Genomic DNA, 19131 nt, shown 5'->3' on the forward strand with positions numbered 1-19131 from the left:
ATCATTTTTTATCCTAACGAACATAGGCTATGTGCACAAAAATAATCCCAAATACTATAGATTTTCCAATTCACTGTCATTGAGTAACTATGCACCAGTGTCTAGGCTACAGTCACCTAACTTATGCAAGGAAGAAACGTTAAAGTTGACCCACAGGTTAGCATCGCATTTTCATTAGACATGAGTTCAGATAGAATGGAAGCCTAAGTGATGAATCCGCCCCAAATTATATCTCTATTATTATGTTATACTTATTATGTTATTATGTTATTATTATTATTATTATTATTATTATTATTATTATTATTATTATTATTATTATTATTATTATTATTATTATTATTATTATTATTATTATTATTATTATTATTATTATTATTATTACTATTATGTAAAAGCATATCGAACAACAGTCTGAAAAATATGAACTCATATCAAGGAAAGAATGACATTAGGCCCACCTGGCCTATGGTCAAGTCAAGTCAAGTCAAGAGTTTTATTTGTCACGGCATACAAGCATACAGTGAAATGCGGGGGGTCTTGCCCGCAACGATTGTGCAATAATACAATAATAAGAATAGGATGAGAATAAGACATTTGAGCAATACCAGCGTCGTTTCTATAAAAAAAAGTACTAAAAATAAACACAATAACAAGAATAGCACACAATCGCTGCTGAGGTAACCTGACGGCGACTAGTGTTGACCGCGCCATCACTAGTGTTGACCGCGCCATCACTAGTGTTGACCGCGCCATCACTAGTGTTGACCGTGCCATCACTAGATCTTATACGATAAGGTGGTTATACATTGAAATATTAATGGTGTTGTAAACACAGAAATTGTAAAATGTTTATTTATGTATTTATTTATAAGCTAAGGCAATATATTTGGCATTAGTGTGTCCATCTGTATTCGCAAGGTATTATTTTTTAAGCATTCACATATGTATTTCCTGTAACCAAGGAATATATTGAATGAATGAATGAATGAATGAATGAATGAATGAATGAATGAATGAATGAATGAATGAATGAATGAATGAATGAATGAATGAATGAATGAAGTATTTTATTTGTGAACATGCACCACTCTCTCCTAAAGCTAGAAACCCACTCTGAATCCGCCAAGCTGGGATGTAAAATCTGGGGCTGCTCCATAGACAATGAATGGGGCTCTGAGTCCATAAAATGTTTATGTGAGCATTTACACCCAAATTAGGTTTATTTATATTCTAGAATTGATACACGTGTGTACTGTATCGCCGACGCTGTTCAGTTGACTACTTTCTTTTAATGTTCTTCAGGAAGCTTTTATCAATCTTAGATTAGTCCCCAATGCTAGTAAAACTAAATGTATGCTATTGTCCAGAACTAGAAATGTTGATTATGATGAATTACATACATCTACCATAAGCGGTTCTAACATTGAGAGAGTCACTGAGTATAAATATCCTGGCTTTGTGGCTCGATGATACATTTTCATTTAAGTTCCATGTGGATATTCTCGCTTCCAAGCTGCGACAGAAAATGGCTTCCTGTACAGAAATATATCCATCTTTCCCGTGATTAGTAGAAAGAGGATTGTTGAAGCTGTTTTATTATACATTTTGGGCTATGGTGATGTGACTTATAGGTATGCTGCAGCTTCAACTCTTAAACAGCTCCAATGTAGCCTACAGTTTCTTCGTCAAAATGTATATACTCTCTTGTTTAGACTCTTTTTGTATCACAAACAGTACTGTAGTTGTAAATCTGGTATGTCATAAATGTCTATACTGTCTATCTGTATGTCATGTGTGTCATATATGTTATGATGAATTGAAAATGGGGGACCCTGATGTAAACAAGACGAAAGTCTTTCTCAGGTCTGCATCCCCTTAACAATTGTGTGTATTGAGCCGTACTGTATTGTACCCATTCTGCAATCCGTTAATAAAATCTTCAATCAATCAATCAATCAATCAATCAATCAATCAATCAATCAATCAATCAATCAATCAATCAATCAATCAATCAATCAAACAGCTGGACTCGGTTCACTCAGTCTGCCCTCAGATGTATTACTGCTGGTGACTCTCTGTACTTATAGCTTTAGGAGAGAGTGGTGTGTGTTCACAAATACTGTCCTGGGGCACAGGAGAAGAACATAATGTGAAGGTATTCCCCTTAAACCACCATCACTTTAATTTAGTCTCCACATAATGCTGTGTTTCCGTGTTTGCACTGTTCTGAGTGCTTGCAGCTCCAGTAGAATGGTCTACACAGCATTCTAGAGCTCGGGGAGATGATGGAGCAAACACTCTATTTGTCGAGGGAATTTGTATTGATAGTTTGGTTTGAGAGAATATAGCTTTCAACTTAGAAATGGAAAACATAGGCAGCCGGGTAGCGCAGCGGACTAAGCGTCTGTCTACCACCGCAGAGACAGTGGGATCGAATCCGGCTGCCGCGGTACCTCCGGCTTGGTGAGAGTCCGCGCTGCCAGGTGAAAAGAAGTGGTGGGCTGGGTACACATGTGTCGGAGGAAGCATGTGATAGTCTCCGCCCTCCCAGACAGACGGTAGGGGGTAAGTGCGCAACGACCAGGAAGGGGATTGGGCATTGGCATAACGACTAACATTGGGATGGGAGAAAAACGGAAAAAGGAGGGGGAAAAGATAAAAAAAAAAATATATAATTATAATAGAAAACATCAAGTTATTGTGTGGACATGTGTGTGTGTGCGTGCGTGTGTGCATGTGTGTGTGTGTGTGTATGTATGCATGCATGCATGCATGTGTGTGTATGTATGTATATCTGTGTATGTATGTATTTATGTATGTATGTATGTATGTATGTATGTATGTATGTATGTATGTATGTATGTATGTATGTATGTATGTATGTATGTATGTATGTATGTATGTATGTATGTATGTATGTATGTATGTGTGTGTGTGTGTGTGTGTGTGTGTGTGTGTGTGTGTGTGCGTGTGTGTGTGTGTGTGCGTCTATGTATGTGTGTGTGTGTGTGTATGTATGTGTATGCATGTGCATGTGTGTGTGTATGTCTGTGATCGTGTATGTGTGTGTGTGTGTGTGTGTGTGTGTGTGTGTGTGTGTGTGTGTGTGTGTGTGCGTGTGCGTGTATGTGTGTGTGTATGTATTAGTGATGCACCGATGTGAAAATTGTGACAGATACCGATAACCGATATTAATATTGTTGTTCTGGCCGATACCGATATTTACCGATGTCGATATCTCTGTATAGAAAACACTTTTTTATGATAATCAAATAAAGAGCTATTTTCCAAAGCGCATGGTTGGTAGAAGGTAGGAGAAGTTGGAGTCTCCTGATGCAGTTAGTTCTTCCATTGTTACATTTTTTTTAATAAATAAATAAAGAGGTGACTTACTTCATACCTGCTCACAGTACATCTCTCTGTTGGTAGAAATAGATTTCCTGTAGAGTTTTTGCTCTTAATTATGAGCAATTTAAAACAAATATATATATATATATATCAGCCTAATGCCGACTGACTCATGCCGACACATGTTTATCCTAGTTATGTATCCTAGGACCTAGTTGATACATTATATTGCTGTTCATTTTTTTTGCACCGCAAACGATCATTTCAAACTAATTTCAAACAATATCAAACATTAATGAAGCTGTCAAAGACACCAAAAAAAAAAAGAAAAGAAAAGATGATGATAATTTTCCGTCCTCTTACTTTTCACTTTCAATTACCGCTGCCTTTGAAGCCACTTATTTTTGTCCGTTAAGCTGGAGATGTAATAGAAGTGGGTTTTTGCGGGGGAAGTATTTTTTTTTCTTTACTGCAATGTCACTTCCCCTACCTGCAGCAAAGTGACTGAGCGGCCCTTAATGAGAAACTGCCTTAACTTCCTCTCCTCTCTGATGTTCAGCTGCCCCCCCCCCCCCCTGCTGCCAGGCTGGCATGGAACCCAAACCCCCCCCTCCCCCAACCGAGAACAGCCTTACCCGGGCCATTATCCCTGTCAACATCTGCGTCGAAATTGCTTTTTAAAAGGGGAGATCTTACTGTGACTTTCAACGAGCCATTCTGATGAATACACTTAAAAATGTAGCCTGAGGAGATGTGAAAGCTGTCTCTTTTTAGGGAACACTTCTGAAGCTGTTATTTATTTATGTATTTTTTCTTATTTTTTCTTTTAATGATCACGGATGGTAAACAACGGAGGGAGAGACACTCCGTGAGCAGTGAGTCAATAAGACGGAATTAAGCACAGAGCCTGACTGTCGACGGCTTGGTTGCAAAACACAGATAACTTTAGGAACTCAAATGTTTGCGTTGCACTGATTGTTGACATCGCGCACGGCGCCGCTTCTCCCCTGTAGGAGCCGAGGGGAGCGGCCATGTAGTTCTGAAGTATCAACGTGTTTATCCTTACAATCTTGAGCGTTCGCCACTGAAGTTCCATTGGATATCGCACGCAGAGGGTGGGGGGGGGGGGGGGTTCATATCGCAAAAAACTTCCTGTCACATATTCAGCAGCCAGGTATTATTTCATCTTGCGGCGCGTCGTCGGAGGCCGCGTCGTGTTTTTGAACTCCGAGTTCAGACCGACTCCGAGGAACCCCGAGGAAATCATGATTTACACATAGAAAAGACGACGATCGCTAGCGCCCAGGCATTAATATTCATGCTCCCCTTTTCTTGAAGCCATTTTCATCTTGCCGTGTATGTTTTTTTTTTCTTCTTTCAAAAAAGATGAAAAGACCTGCGGACCTCATGAATTCCGCTGCGAGAATAACAACTGCATCCCGGCCCACTGGAGGTGCGACAGCCAGAACGACTGTGGCGACGGCTCCGACGAGCAGAGCTGCAGTGAGTACAGTCATCCTCCTCATCCTCCTCCTCCTCCTCCTCCGCCACTTCCTGTTTGGCGGCTCACGCCCGCTATTGATGTTCCTACATGCACTTGAGACGCTTAACAATCCATTTGAAGGTATATCTGGTGTGGTGTATAATGCATTTCCCTTCACTTGCATTTTTGTGTCAGGTATAACCCCCCCCCCACACACACACAGATATACACACATGCATACACACACACACTATCAAACCAAAACAGCCACTGTTTCAAGCACAACTATCAACCTTCGAGCATATAGGCTATTATTTGTGTGCTCTCTCTGAGCTTAAAGCGAAGCTCCTGAGCTTGTGATATCATCTTGCTCCTGTCATTTCCCAATGCTTACATTCCTATTGCTTTAGATATTCATCTGGAGGAAGAAAAAGTTTCCTGATGCATGCTCTTTTTTTCATATTTGTGTGTGCACGTTTGTGTGTGTGTGTGCGTGTGTGTGTGTGTGTGTGTCTGTGTGCATTATGTGCGCGTGCGCTTATGTGCACGCATGCCACATGTGTGATTCTGCCGAGTGGGCATCTTTTTATGTGATTTATTAGGCGCTTATTCCCCATACCTATTAATGTCACTTAAAATGCAAATAAAGGCCAGTCAAGTGTTGGACGGTAAAGAATTAAGCAGGTGCAGGGCAGCCGACAGCCGAGCGGCTGCAAATCAGATTGTGCTGCAGTGCCTTCTGGGAGCCCTCCCCTCGTAAGCGCACAGCTCATAACGCACACACCCCGACTTAGCTAACAGTCCGTGATAGCAAGAGGAGGAGGGCCCGGGCGTGGAATCTGATGCAGCTGTTTAAATAAGCCCTAATGTCGTCCTCAGGGACACCCAATTGCTCTAAGTGGGTGCAATGGCGGTTGCCAGACTTTTGGCTTTGGGGAGCGAGCCTGTCCCCTCCGTTGTGAGAACGGCGATGAATTTAGTTACACCCTGAACATGTGCCAGTTCTTCCGATTCCAAATACGAAAATGTCTGTAATTAGCGAACAAATGATTTTTGCCAAGGAATTAGCATGCCATTCTAAACACGGAGCTCCCGGCCAGCGACTGTGTCTAGGGTTTTTATTGTGTTTGCTTTGACACCTGCCGATGCCAGGAACGGAGTCAAATTGCACACAGTGATTTCAAGGTTTGTGTGTCTTTTGTCTCTTTTTTTTTTCTTCTTCTTGACTCAGAGCCAGTCACCTGCAACCATAAAGACTTTGCCTGCGCTAATGGGGACTGCATCTCCTCGCGGTTCCGGTGTGATGGAGATTACGACTGTGTGGATAATTCAGATGAGGTCAGTGACAAGTGTTCAGCGCCGCCTGGGATCTATGTGTTCTCTTCCCTGCCGTTCCACCACATAAACTGCTATATACAGTACAGCTCGATACAGTTCACACACTTGTTTATACGCGCTGTCAGTGTTAGCTAAGTTACAAGGAGTATAGCAACAGGCAAACCATAGCAACATGCATCATTGCGAATGGAAAAGAAACAACTATAGTTTTCATGCATACAAATATAATAACTTATAGAATGGACACTCCCATACACATAAACACTCTAAGCCACTTCCTAAACTTCACCTTCACACCATATACAGTAAGCCATGTTTCATGGGCAAAGGCAACTCTTTCCAGTCCTGTGCTCCTGTTTATGCAAACGAGCCCGATGTTTGTTCTAGACCTTGGAGAATGCAGATTGAGTGTCTGTGTGATACCCTTACAGTAGGAAAGTAGTTGCTAGGACATTAGGGGACCCTGTGATTGACTATTCCGTGCACCATAGCTGGGCTACTCTGACCTCAACTGGTAGCCAGATGAAGTCCTGAAAATGGCTCCTCCCAACATTATCACAAGCGCTAACCCTGTCACAACCTGAAAACCTGAAACTGACTAAACCAGGCTATGCTATTCTAGCACAATCAACGTGACGTGACACTGCACTAGGCTGTGTACAAAACATCTTGTTTTCCTCAGAATCAAAAGAGATTTTGGGCGGGATCCACTAAGAATGGATTGCACGGTGGGAATTGCACCCTTAACTGTGCAGGGTTTGCATGTGGTATCTGCTCCGTCTTTGCGAGCTATCCACTAAGGACATTGCGCGGGTGAGATACCAGCACAGACACGCCCATTATGTGTGGAGTTTTCCCCTGATCTGCTCCAGCGCAGTTGGCTCGCAGTGCTGCGAGAGGCAGAGAGAGCTTGTTGTTTAAACAAACTGTGTAAATGCCATAATACTGTTGATTAAAGTTGGGACTCTGTCCCTTTCAAAGTGGAGCATGGTGCGGTTTGCTGTTGGTGTGAACACAATCGAACTTTATATAGTGCCTAATCTAGGAAGCGCAGGGTTTTTGGAAGTGAATGTGAATGAGAGAGTGTGCGAGTGTGTGTGTGTGTGTGTGTGCGAGCGACTGAGAGCGTGAGCGTGTGTGTGAGTGTGTGCGAGCGAGCATGAGAGAGTGTGTGTGTGTGTGTGTGTGTGTGTGTGTGTGTGTGTGTGTGTGTGTGTGTGTGTGTGTGTGTGTGTGTGTGTGTGTGTGTGTGTGCGAGCGAGCATGAGAGAGTGTGTGTGTGTGTGCGAGCAGGATTTTCCCGAAAATTTTCATTTGCTCATTTGCATAGAAAGGGGACATGTCCCATATTACCTCATGTAAATACGCACCAATTGCACTGGACACAATGCTGACGGAACGCAGTTGCCACCTCATTTCACCCGTTGCACGTCCTCTGTGGATACCAAACTGAGTTTCAGAGCGATATGCACCGGCTTTGCGTCGGAAAAACCATTTGTGGATCCCGCCCTTTGTGACCTTATTGCAGACTTCTCTCCAAGAGAGTCCATTATCAATCCCAATATCCAAAAAACATGTTGATACAATGTTGGTTATTTCTTCATTATCAATATGAATCTTAATTTGCTTACTGTCATTTTTCTTATGTCCTGCAGATAACATTTTGATATGACTTTTTTATATTTAATGACAACGTATTAGTTTGAAACCATAATGAATAATTGAGAAGATCATGATTTATTTCTCTAATGAGAGTTGTTCGATCTGTATTTGAGGCAAACAGGTTGGTGTCATCTGCAAAAAGCAATGGGAATGTGGTGTTAGCTACTGCAGGGAAATTATTGATATCAATTAAAAATAATAAAGGTCCTAATATGGATCCTTGTGAAACACATTGCATTATATTTATTTTTGACATAGTTTTCTAATTAGAACATAGTTACTGTGTCACTTAAAAACGTGAATGTTATCATGCATGTTATTTCAGCATCCATTACTCCCCCTACACACTATACACTAAAAAGGACCAATGCAAAGGCAGCCAAATAATAGCTCAGTATTCCCAGTCAGTCTTCACTCAGATTTTACTGACAATCCCAACGAATTACCTTTTATTTGATGTCACAAACTCTCCAAATCATAATAGCAATTGCAAAACGATGTGCAGAGGTATGGTCTTATGTAGAAGGTATGACCGTTTCTGGTAATAGTACCTTCCATCACGTTAGTGTTAAAACCTGTTCCACCCCTCTGGGTCGGTACCGACCCCTTTTGCCATTATGATCATAGATCCATATTTTTATGATTGATGGAAATCATTTGCGATTTTAAAATCAACCGTTTTCAAGTATTACCATCACAAACATGTCACAAAAGCATGTAGAATGTAAAACGTTAGGTTGGCAATATGTTAGCAATAGGTTATAAGTGGCATAATATGGTTTTACCTTCTCGTTTTGAAGAAGTTTAATCCGAGCCGGCGACCATTTTGGAAATAAAATTTGTAAAAGCAAATTGTAGTTTCTTTGTGGCCATTTTGTCGAGGGCATTCATAGGTGTAGAACAGCGTTGACATTTTTCAAAACTACATTTCCCTTCAAGTTCTATGGGGGTTCAAAGTTCAGAGTTGAATTATGGAATATGTCAATAACTGTTATTATTCTTGATAATAAGCCACAAAAGGTAACGATTTGACAAATATTGAAACGCAGTTAGTTTCTCCTCCCTATTGTGAGCATATAGGAACAACTAGATCTGAAATTCGTTTCAAAATTGTTGCACTGTACACTACAGTTGAGTACAGTAGATATTATTATCTGTTATTATGCATGCCTGGTGATACTAAATCCAAATTGAACTCGGGCATTTGAAAGATACTATATGTATATATATATTAGAGCTGGGCATAGATTATTTTTTTTTAATCTAGATTAATCTACCTGCAATCCTGGAATTGATCTAGATTAATCTAGATTAAAATGGCTAAAAAAATCTGCCAAAGGCATTCAAAATATGTGTTCTACCCAAATAATGACCAGAGGAGGAGATTTATCCTCTCCTCTTCATCTGAGGAGTCACTAGCTGTTCTATCTCCTTGTTCAACAGCATGAACATGTCTCTTCTTTTTGTAATTTCCAGTGTTTCTTTTAAAACCAGATTTATCGTAATATTATGTGCCCTTCCTTTGATGCCATTAACATTGTTACACTGATATTGACAGTTCTCTCCAGTGTCAAATCACTCTCTGTCAGTAGTTTCTTCTGTGCACCTTCATTTCTTAATCCACACACAAACCTGTCTCTCAATGTGTCTTTTAGTGAATCTCTAAATTCACAATGCTGCTGACTGGTTGCTCACACACAGACTGCTGCAGAAGCAGGTTTCTCAACAAATTCAGTGCAAGCTCAGTGTAACAGTTCTACGAATGAAGAGAACACTGAACAGCTACTACAGTCTCAGGTCCACATCCAAGAGAACACTGAACAGCTACTACAGTCTCAGGTCCACCTCCAAGAGAACACTGAACAGCTACTACAGTATCAGGTCCACATCCAAGAGAACACTGAACAGCTACTACAGTCTTAGGTCCACATCCAAGAGAACACTGAGCAGCTACTACAGTCTCAGGTCCACATCCAAGAGAACACTGAACAGCTACAGTCTCAGGCCCACCTCCAAGAGAACACTGAACAGCTACTACAGTCTCAGGTCCACATCCAAGAGAACACTGAACAGCTACTACAGTCTCAGGTCCACATCCAAGAGAACACTGAACAGCTACTACAGTCTCAGGTCCACATCCAAGAGAACACTGAACAGCTACTACAGTCTCAGGTCCACATCCAAGAGAACACTGAACAGCTACTGCAGTCTCAGGTCCACCTCCAAGAGAACACTGAACAGCTACTACAGTCTGAGTACGGCTCAATGCACACAATTGTTAAGGGGATGCATACCAGAGAAAGACGTTTGTCTTGTTTACATCAGGGTCTCCCATTTTCATTTCATATTGCTCCACATTGTCATCAAACGGTCCAATATTTCCAATAACCCAAGCCATTTCTGTTGTAAACACTCACGATAGTCCAGTCGATCCTTCCTTTAGTGTGTAAAGTGGATTTCCTCCTCTTGTAGATGTTTCCAAGAGCAACCCCAGATAGCAAAAAATGAGTGAATCAACGTTGAAATAGGGTTCGGCAGAAATATTGAATCTATGTTGAAGCCTGACATTGAAATTATACAGATCGTTGTCTATGACTTACATGTTGAATCAACGTTAGGTGTCAACCATAACTGATACTATATCAATGTTGATTCAACCATCATCTAAATGGTAATCTACATGCACATTTTAGTTGATTTTATATTGAATCTCCGAAATGTCCGAACACAACCCCCTCCAATGTACAGTAAATTACCAAGTATGGTCTTGTCAATAATCCAATGTACAGTGTTGTTTGTACAGTTGTACAGTGTCCCCCACCCACCCCTCCTACCCAACCCCCCCCCCCCCACTCCTACCCAACCCCCCCCCACTCCTACCCAACCCCCCCCCCCCACCCACCCAACCACCTCCAATGTACAGTCCCCCCCCACCCCCACCTACCCAATCCAATGTACAGTTTCTACGCCTAATGTATATACTCTTTTCTTTCTGGACTCTTTTTGTATCACAAACAGTACTGTAATTGCAAATCTGGTATGTCATAAATGTATAGATGTAGCAGTACTGTCTATCTGTATGTCATGTATGTCATATATGTTACGATGAATTGAAAATGGGGGACCCTGATGTAAACAAGACGAAAGTCTTTCTCTGGTCTGCATCCCATTAACAATTGTATGTATTGAGCTGTACTGTACTGTACCCATTCTGCAATCTGTTAATAAAGTTTTCATTCATTCATTCATTCAATCAATGTTAGACATCAATGTTTATTCAACCATAATCTAAATGGTAATCTACATGCACATTTTAGTTGATTTTATATTGAATCAATGTTAGACATCAATGTTTATTCAACCATAATCTAAATGGTACTCTACTTGTACATTTGTAACTTGTACATCTACTTGTAACTTGTAAAGTTAAGGAATCAATACTGATTAATGTACATTTTACATTAAAATATTGCTGCTGATATGTATACATCATAACATTACATGTTTTTTTCCTGCTGTTAAACACACTATTGTTAAATAAATAATAATAAAATTCTTATATGACCATATTTCCAAAAATGTGTGAACAAAAATGACAACATGGCTTTAATATGAAACATTTTTTTTTCTAGGGTATCATACTTCCAGTGACCATACCTTTTACACACAAAAAAATAACAGACCTTATAACAGGCTTTCATTAACAATACATATATAGCCACTGCCAGAATAGTGACACACATATTGTGTGTGGTGAGCACATGCATTCATGCACAACGAAGACAAGATTGCGTTGTCTCAATCATTTTAACTATAAATTTATGAGCTCAAAGTATGAGCTCACTGACTGAAATGTCCAACAAAAAGCATCAATTGTCAAATAATATTGATCACATTAACTAGACTAGATGTTTTTGAGGAAATTAGAAAGGGAACAACAACTTAACCCTTGTGTCTGATCAGATTCGTATTTGTTTGATAACTTTGCAGTGATTATGTTTGTAGCCAACATAATATGTGGCATAATCTTTTAATTATCTTGTATTTTTTTTTTTACTCTTCATAAATTGTTTATTCCACTTCAGCCCGATCATAACCACCACATATTCTTTTTTTTGTCATATTTAACAACTCTTTTCAGAAAAGTGGGAGTATTTCATTACAAAAATAATATAAAAAATGGTTATGATCAGGGCTGAAGTTGAATAAAATATTTATGGAAAAGAAAGTGGGAAATTATTTCAACATAATCTTTTTATGGAGTTTTTCAATTTAGTCCCCTAATAAGAGTATAATACTTTAGTTTTCAGACACAAGGGTTAAATAACAATGGCAGAGGATTTGAATTTAAACACAGTGGAGCTTAGATGATCTACAGTTGTCCACGACTTATCCTCCAAGGCATCTGCTATATAATAATCTTCAGATTTACTTAAGTGTTATTAGTAGGTTACAGCAGTAAGCATTAGTTTGCTCAGTCAATTATGGCCAATTCGTTTTATATTGTTTAATACAGTTAAATAAATAGATAAATGAAAAGCAATTTTTTTTTGATCCCCCCCCCCCCCCACTGTACCGAAAATAATACCGAACCGTGTCTTCAAAACCAAGGTACGTACCGAACCGTGGATTTTGTGTACCGTTACACCCCTAATGTTTCTATAACTCTCTCCCATATAACTCTCTCCCATACCCTTAACACCAACCGCTGAAGTGCCCTTGAGCAAGGCACTAAACCCCCAACTGCTCCAGTGGAGTTGCTCAGTGGCCAACAGTGTCAGACTGTGGTTGTACTGGGGCCTAACAAAATTAATAGTTGGTTTTAGGTTGGTTGTCAGTTTGGCCATGGGTAGGTAGGGAATTTATTTTATTTTATTTTTTTATTTTATTCTTTCCCACGGCGACTATGGATAGGGAATTTCTCTATTTAATTAAAATGTTCACAACAACATGGATGCATGTACTCTGCCAGCATGTTTAATATCCATAATACTAAATGTTTGACTAAGATTTCTATGAAACTTTATTAAAAAAAAAAAAAAAAAAAAAGAGGATTTTTTTTTTTTTTATAATTTTTTCTAAAAACTCATAAAATATATTGGGTCGCACCTAAATCGGCAGGGTCGGTCGGCAACCTGAAACCAACTATTAATTTTGTTAGGCCTGGGCAGCTCCCAGGTGTGAATGGAACTCTGTGAATGTGAAGCAGGGCGTAGCTGAAAAAGAGCATCCGTGCTCAGCGAACCTACCCTGGGTAAATAAAGGTTAAAATAAAAAATAAAAAAAATAAACACTGCAAGAACAGGCTGAAGCAGCAAATCATTCAAGTAGATGCCGTCCATGGAAGAACAGTGTCCATGAGGGTAATTCCTTGTACTGTATGAACCAGGGAAACAGTGTGCTGGGGTACCCCAAGTTTGACTCTGGTTCGCTTGACAATTAAGTTTGGGTCACTTCGGTTCCAAGAACAGGCTGAAGCAGCAAGTCATTCAAGTAGATGCCGTCCAGGGAAGAACAGTGTCCATGAGGGTAATTCCTTGTACTGTATGAACCAGGGAAACAGTGTGTGCTGTGCTGGGGTACCCTAAGTTTGACTCTGGTTCGCTTGACTTAAGTTCGGTTCCTTGAGATGCCTCCCTCCCGGTCTGGCGCATAACGAAGCCACTTCTTGACAGTTTCGCTGTAGTCCTGGTCGGTCAGCTTGAGGTCAAACTGTCGAGCAGCAGCTGATAGACACAAAAATAAAAAAGTGAGGAAGAGAGGTGAGATGATGTACGATGATAAGAGCACCCCTCACTTCACACGAGTGCGATTTTTTTTAATCACTCAATGACTCACTCTGTAGGTCTACAGTAACAAGCTACAGTCAGCATCCAGTTAGACTGGACAGGAAAGAGAATTAAGCAATCGCCTAGCCTGACACCATCTAGGCAATACAATGTGTATCCATGCACCTCTAAAGCTCACCAATTACGTTGTCCATTTCTTATAGGTTGCACTTTCATCACTTTATTCCAACATAACACTTTTTTTTTAAGTTTTTGCAACAGCATAATTATATTCTGAATCACCAGCATCACCAGCATCACCACCTCACTACCTAAACTTAACCTATGAAGTAGTTTGCAGGGGAGGAAGCTCACCAAACATGCAGGCTTGTAGTGTGGTGTGCTTGAATGGCTTCTTGCTTTCTGAACAACGCTTGTTTTTCTTTCCAGCCCAGTTGAACCCACTGGCCAGGGTGTTGGTCATAGCAGTTTTCAACATCAGTCTGATCAGGTTCTCTGAATTGGTGCCTCCTACCAAAGCCAGGCGAGAAATCTAAATCAGAGAGAAGAAAATGAAGGCCCTGCGTTAGAAACAGCATAACGTTTATTTTATGAACACAGAGCAACCAACTTGTTTATACACACACTTTATGCATGCACTGATATTCCAGCCCATGCCAGTCATTAGGTTTAACCACATTAACCCTCCTGTCCATATGTAAACGGTATATTTGAACAATTTCAAAACGTTTCATAAATAGCAGATATACAAGCTCTAACACGTTTTGAACTAGAAAGTGCTAAACACATTTTTCCCCTGAACAAGACCACACTGAAACGATCTACATTTGATAAATGAATGCAGTTCAATAAATTACCATCTTGTGATGGACTGATTGCTCCATCAGTAATGATTCTGCCTCATTGAAGTCTTGTTCACTGGCGATTGGCAGCTGGAAGGGGAGCATAGTGGTTGTGGTGGCCACCCCGTGTCCCCTGGTCCCACCAGATATGTTGCCCTCAGCCAACTCGGTCTTGATGAACTGCACATCTCTGGATAGATCCTTCACCACGACAAGTAATTCAGCAAGCATTGAATTCATCTTCTGGATGGTAAGGTCTTCAGAAGAAGAGTTAAAATCATTAAGTGAGAAATAAAAATAAGCAGCAAATCACACGAGGAATTACACCATGTCCAATAGACTTGCCTTTCATAAGCTGCCCGTCATCGCCGGCCATCTGTCTACGCTGTGAAACACCAGATTGCCCTGAGCTGTGTCCTGACATCGCTGTAGAAACAAAATCATAGTTATATATTTCACTATAGTTTGACTGCATTGGATCAAACTGGTGGTAGTTCCCTCTAAAATGGCATACCATTTTGTGCATGTTGTGAGAGACCAGGGGGACTGTAGTATTGCCCCGAGCTGCATCCCAACATCCCTGTAGAAACAAATCATTATATTTAAAAATACAAAATCTGACTTGTCAGTCAAATTAACATACATGTCATAATCACTAACACCGGTTCCTGACAGGCAGCAAGCGAGCGAACTGGAGACGAAATCGCACACGACACTGTCCTGATATGACGCAGCGCGTGTCCGAGTGTGTGTTACCTGGATTCTCGACCAATAAAAAGTGTTTAGGGGCGGAACTCGGCCGCGTAATCGCTCAACTAGAGACACAGCGAGCGAATATTTGAGGGGTGAACGACATCGCTGCTCAGTTCACTGTCGCTCGCGGCAGGTCAGGATAGTCTGATTGAAACGAATACATTTTAATCACTTTTTCTCGCTCGCTCGCGTCGCTCTATGTCAGGAAGGGGTGTAAGGAGTTGTATCCCCGTCTCTCAAAACACTGTTACTGAAAGAGTACAGTATCATACCACTACTTGCACTTTGTCGATCTTGCAGCTGCTGGACATGTGAGGCCTGCTGCTGCTGGTGGTACTGTACAATATCAAATCCTGGCATCTCGGCTGAAACACAGTAGGAAATACACAAAGTTATTAGCAAATGACGCTATTGTAATCCCCCATGTGAGAAAATGTTTGATTTCCATTCAGCTGATTTCACGTGCACTGCCAAATACTATTTTAATAAAAATATCAAAGACAATGCGAGACAATACAGATATTTTAAACATGCCAGAATATTATGTTATGAGATTGCTTGATAACTCACCATTATGTTGAGTTAGCGATTGCCGGCAGTTGCTAGTAACCAGATCTACAAAGGGGAAATGTAAAATAAGTTGCGACTCAAACATGGTGGAAATTGTGCTCAATATAAAAGCATTATGTACAACTACACATTTTTATTGTGACATTGCTTGCAAGTTGTGAAGGCTTTGAATTTTTGTAGTGGGCTGGCATGCACCATGATGCCAGCGACCTGCCAGCAAGCTCCTCACAAGAACACAGATATGGGTTCACTTACTGTTATTTGGATCAGGAGTCTGCAACGAATCTAAATAGCTGTAGATCATGCCACCATCCAAAGAATCTAAAAAAGGTAAGCCAGGGTGAGAATTGAAGATGCTACAAATCATGTTTAAACAGTCATCTAGTTGGCATTTTAACATTCATAGCAACATACCATTCATTGTAGGCTCTTGGCCAACAACTGGAGGGTTGCCGGATCTTAGCGCCTTACGAGACCGGCTCGATTTTGGAGTCTGTCCTACAACATATTTTAGTTGGCATGTTATTCACAATGTATATATTTTGGGCCAACTATAGAATAACTGCAAGAAATGCAGAAGTCCAATCAAATTAAAATGCTCAATTTGTCGGTACATGGTCAGACTAATTTGTTTAACTGTTTATTATTATTATTATTATTATTATTATTATTATTATTATTATTATTATTATTATTATTATTATTATTATTATTATTATTATTATTATTATTATTATTATTATTAACTGTAGCAGTGATCATTTCCAAAGTGCCTATATAAAATAAATGCATTGCATCAATACCTGGGAAACCCACATCAGGTGCTTTGGCAAAACGTTTTCTTTTGGCGTCGCCACTCGAGTCATCAGAGTCCGAGTGCACATACTGCTGATTTGGCCTAAAAAAAAGTATATATATACACACATGTAATAAATGTAGTTATGATACTACGTTTATTAGTCAAGGCTAAAGTCTGAATACATAGGCCCTCAGGCCACTGTATGTTATCATTTTAGCACTACTTGCAACTACAACAGCAGTGCCATTATTTACAACACCCTAGGGAGAGTGTCCCTTTAACAAAGTGAACACTGTACCTGGATCTTCTTTTCTGGCGGAGATCTCCTTCGTCCTCAGATTCAATTTCAGAGGTTGGACACATAGTTGAGGTGTACTTGGTCTCTCGTTTTTTGGCCTCATCATGGGTCTCTGGAAAGAGCACAGAGAAAATGACAATTAACATATCTGCAGTCCAGTGTTTAACGAAAAAATATATGTACCTCTTATCATATGTGCATCGTCACAATTTGCGTCCTCACTTTTTGTGTATGTGTTGCACGAAATACTCACCACACGTAGTAAGCTCACGTACATCCTTATAGGTGATCCATTTATCATCTGGTTGCAGTCCATCTCGAAGGGCTTTTGTGAGCTTTATGTGTTTAGGGGGCCATAACACAGTCTGGTCTTTAGCATTAAACCAGCTCTCTAGAACTACTGCTGTCCCACCATTTGGGAACTGTACAACTGACCACAGCACCACCTCACCATTCATCTTCAAAGGGCTGAAATGAGAATTTACGGTACTAATAATGATCTCTCCTTACAAGCCATTCCCATACCGTCCTAAACCAGCCACAGGACCAAAGCAATATAATCCAGCCGAAAAGGGCTCTGTAGTCGTCGGTGTAGGTTATCCAGTGTACATATCCACACGGTTCTCGTCTAGGGCTCCTCGGATGGCGGCACAAGGTTAGGCCGCCCAGCCTGGATAAGCACACTAGCTCGGTACGATGAAACGTTGGTAATGCTGGTCACTGTAGAACGGTAGCCGCACGATACACTATACATAATAGACTAATACTTAATAATAGAATAGGTCGAACTCGACGATACAGCGTTAAACTCTGACACTTCAGCTATCAATTTGCACGCGGTCTCAAGGCTCTATTTTGGGGCAAAACGGGCCCACTTCACAGCACGTTGTATCGTGGTGAAGGCTTCAACTTATTGGGGTAACTAACTGCTGTATCCACCTGCAACGTATTTATACGTCTTAGCGGTGACTTTGAACTAGACATTGGGGGTATGGCCGTGGCGCCTAGGGGGGTCGCTGTCCAATAGGAGAACGAATATTATGGTCTGGCCTGTACTAGGTAAAGGGATATTCCGTGTATATGTACAAAGAATATACAAGGGATATCAGACGATATACAAATACTATACAATATATCTCAAGTAATAAATATATATATTCGGTTTAATCTGACCCTTTGTAACAGCCGCCTCCTAATTAGTCCGCACACATTGCATTTTTGAAGCATTTAAAGGAAAACTCCAACATTTTGTGAAATTAGCTTATTTGACATCTTCCCTGGAGTTATAAGAAGATACATACCTTTTTCGTCTCTCTGCATGCATTGGGCTTAGGGAACGCCTGGACAGTTAGCCTAGCTTAACTTCATCACTGGAAGTGGGGCAGACATCTAACCTAGTTCACTACAGTCAGGAAATATACTCCAAATACAATCAAAATACAACTCCCAAACGTTCCCGTAAACATGTTGTGACCTGTGTATTTACCACGTCTCCCAGTCACACAAGTCTCCCAGTCACACAAGTCACACAAGTCTCCCAGTCACACAAGTCACACAAGTCTCCAAGTCACACAAGTCACACAAGCCCAAGTCTCCAAGTCACACGAGTCACACAAGTCTCCAAGTCACACAAGCCCAAGTCTCCAAGTCACACGAGTCACACAAGTCTCCAAGTCACACAAGTCTCCCAGTCACACAAGTCACATGAGTCACACAAGTCTCCAAGTCACACAAGTCTCCAAGTCACACAAGTCACACAAGTCCAAGTCTCCAAGTCACATGAGTCACACAAGTCTCCAAGTCACACAAGTCCAAGTCACACGAGTCACACAAGTCTCCAAGTCACACAAGTCTCCCAGTCACACAAGTCTCCAAGTCACATGAGTCACACAAGTCTCCAAGTCACACAAGTCTCCAAGTCACACAAGTCCAAGTATCCAAGTCACACGAGTCACACAAGTCTCCAAGTCACACAAGTCACACAAGTCACACAAGTCCAAGTCACACAAGTCTCCAAGTCACACAAGTCTCCAAGTCACACAAGTCTCCAAGTCACACAAGTCACACAAGTCTCCAAGTCACACAAGTCACACAAGTCTCCAAGTCACACAAGTATCCAAGTCACACAAGTCACACAAGTCACACAAGTCCAAGTCACACAAGTCACACAAGTCACACAAGTCTCCAAGTCACACAAGTCACACAAGTCTCCAAGTCACACAAGTCCAAGTCACACAAGTCACACA

The 19131-nt window shown here is 40.8% G+C and overlaps 1 protein-coding gene across 1 annotated transcript in view; it reads left to right on the top strand.

Annotated features, from left to right (window-relative positions):
• lrp1bb (low density lipoprotein receptor-related protein 1Bb) overlaps positions 1 to 19131 on the top strand; it is a gene marked incomplete at its 5' end in the record, with an annotated part of 1188884 nt that overhangs the window by 1076349 nt on the left and 93404 nt on the right. The window contains 2 exon segments of the mRNA XM_084314368.1: positions 4738 to 4854; positions 6066 to 6172. Of these exon segments, the coding sequence (XP_084170494.1) occupies positions 4738 to 4854; positions 6066 to 6172 (224 nt within the window).

The sequence above is a fragment of the Notolepis coatsorum genome (genome assembly GCF_963971535.1).
Source record: "Notolepis coatsorum genome assembly, chromosome: 5".
In the NCBI taxonomy this organism is placed as follows: domain Eukaryota; kingdom Metazoa; phylum Chordata; class Actinopteri; order Aulopiformes; family Paralepididae; genus Notolepis; species Notolepis coatsorum.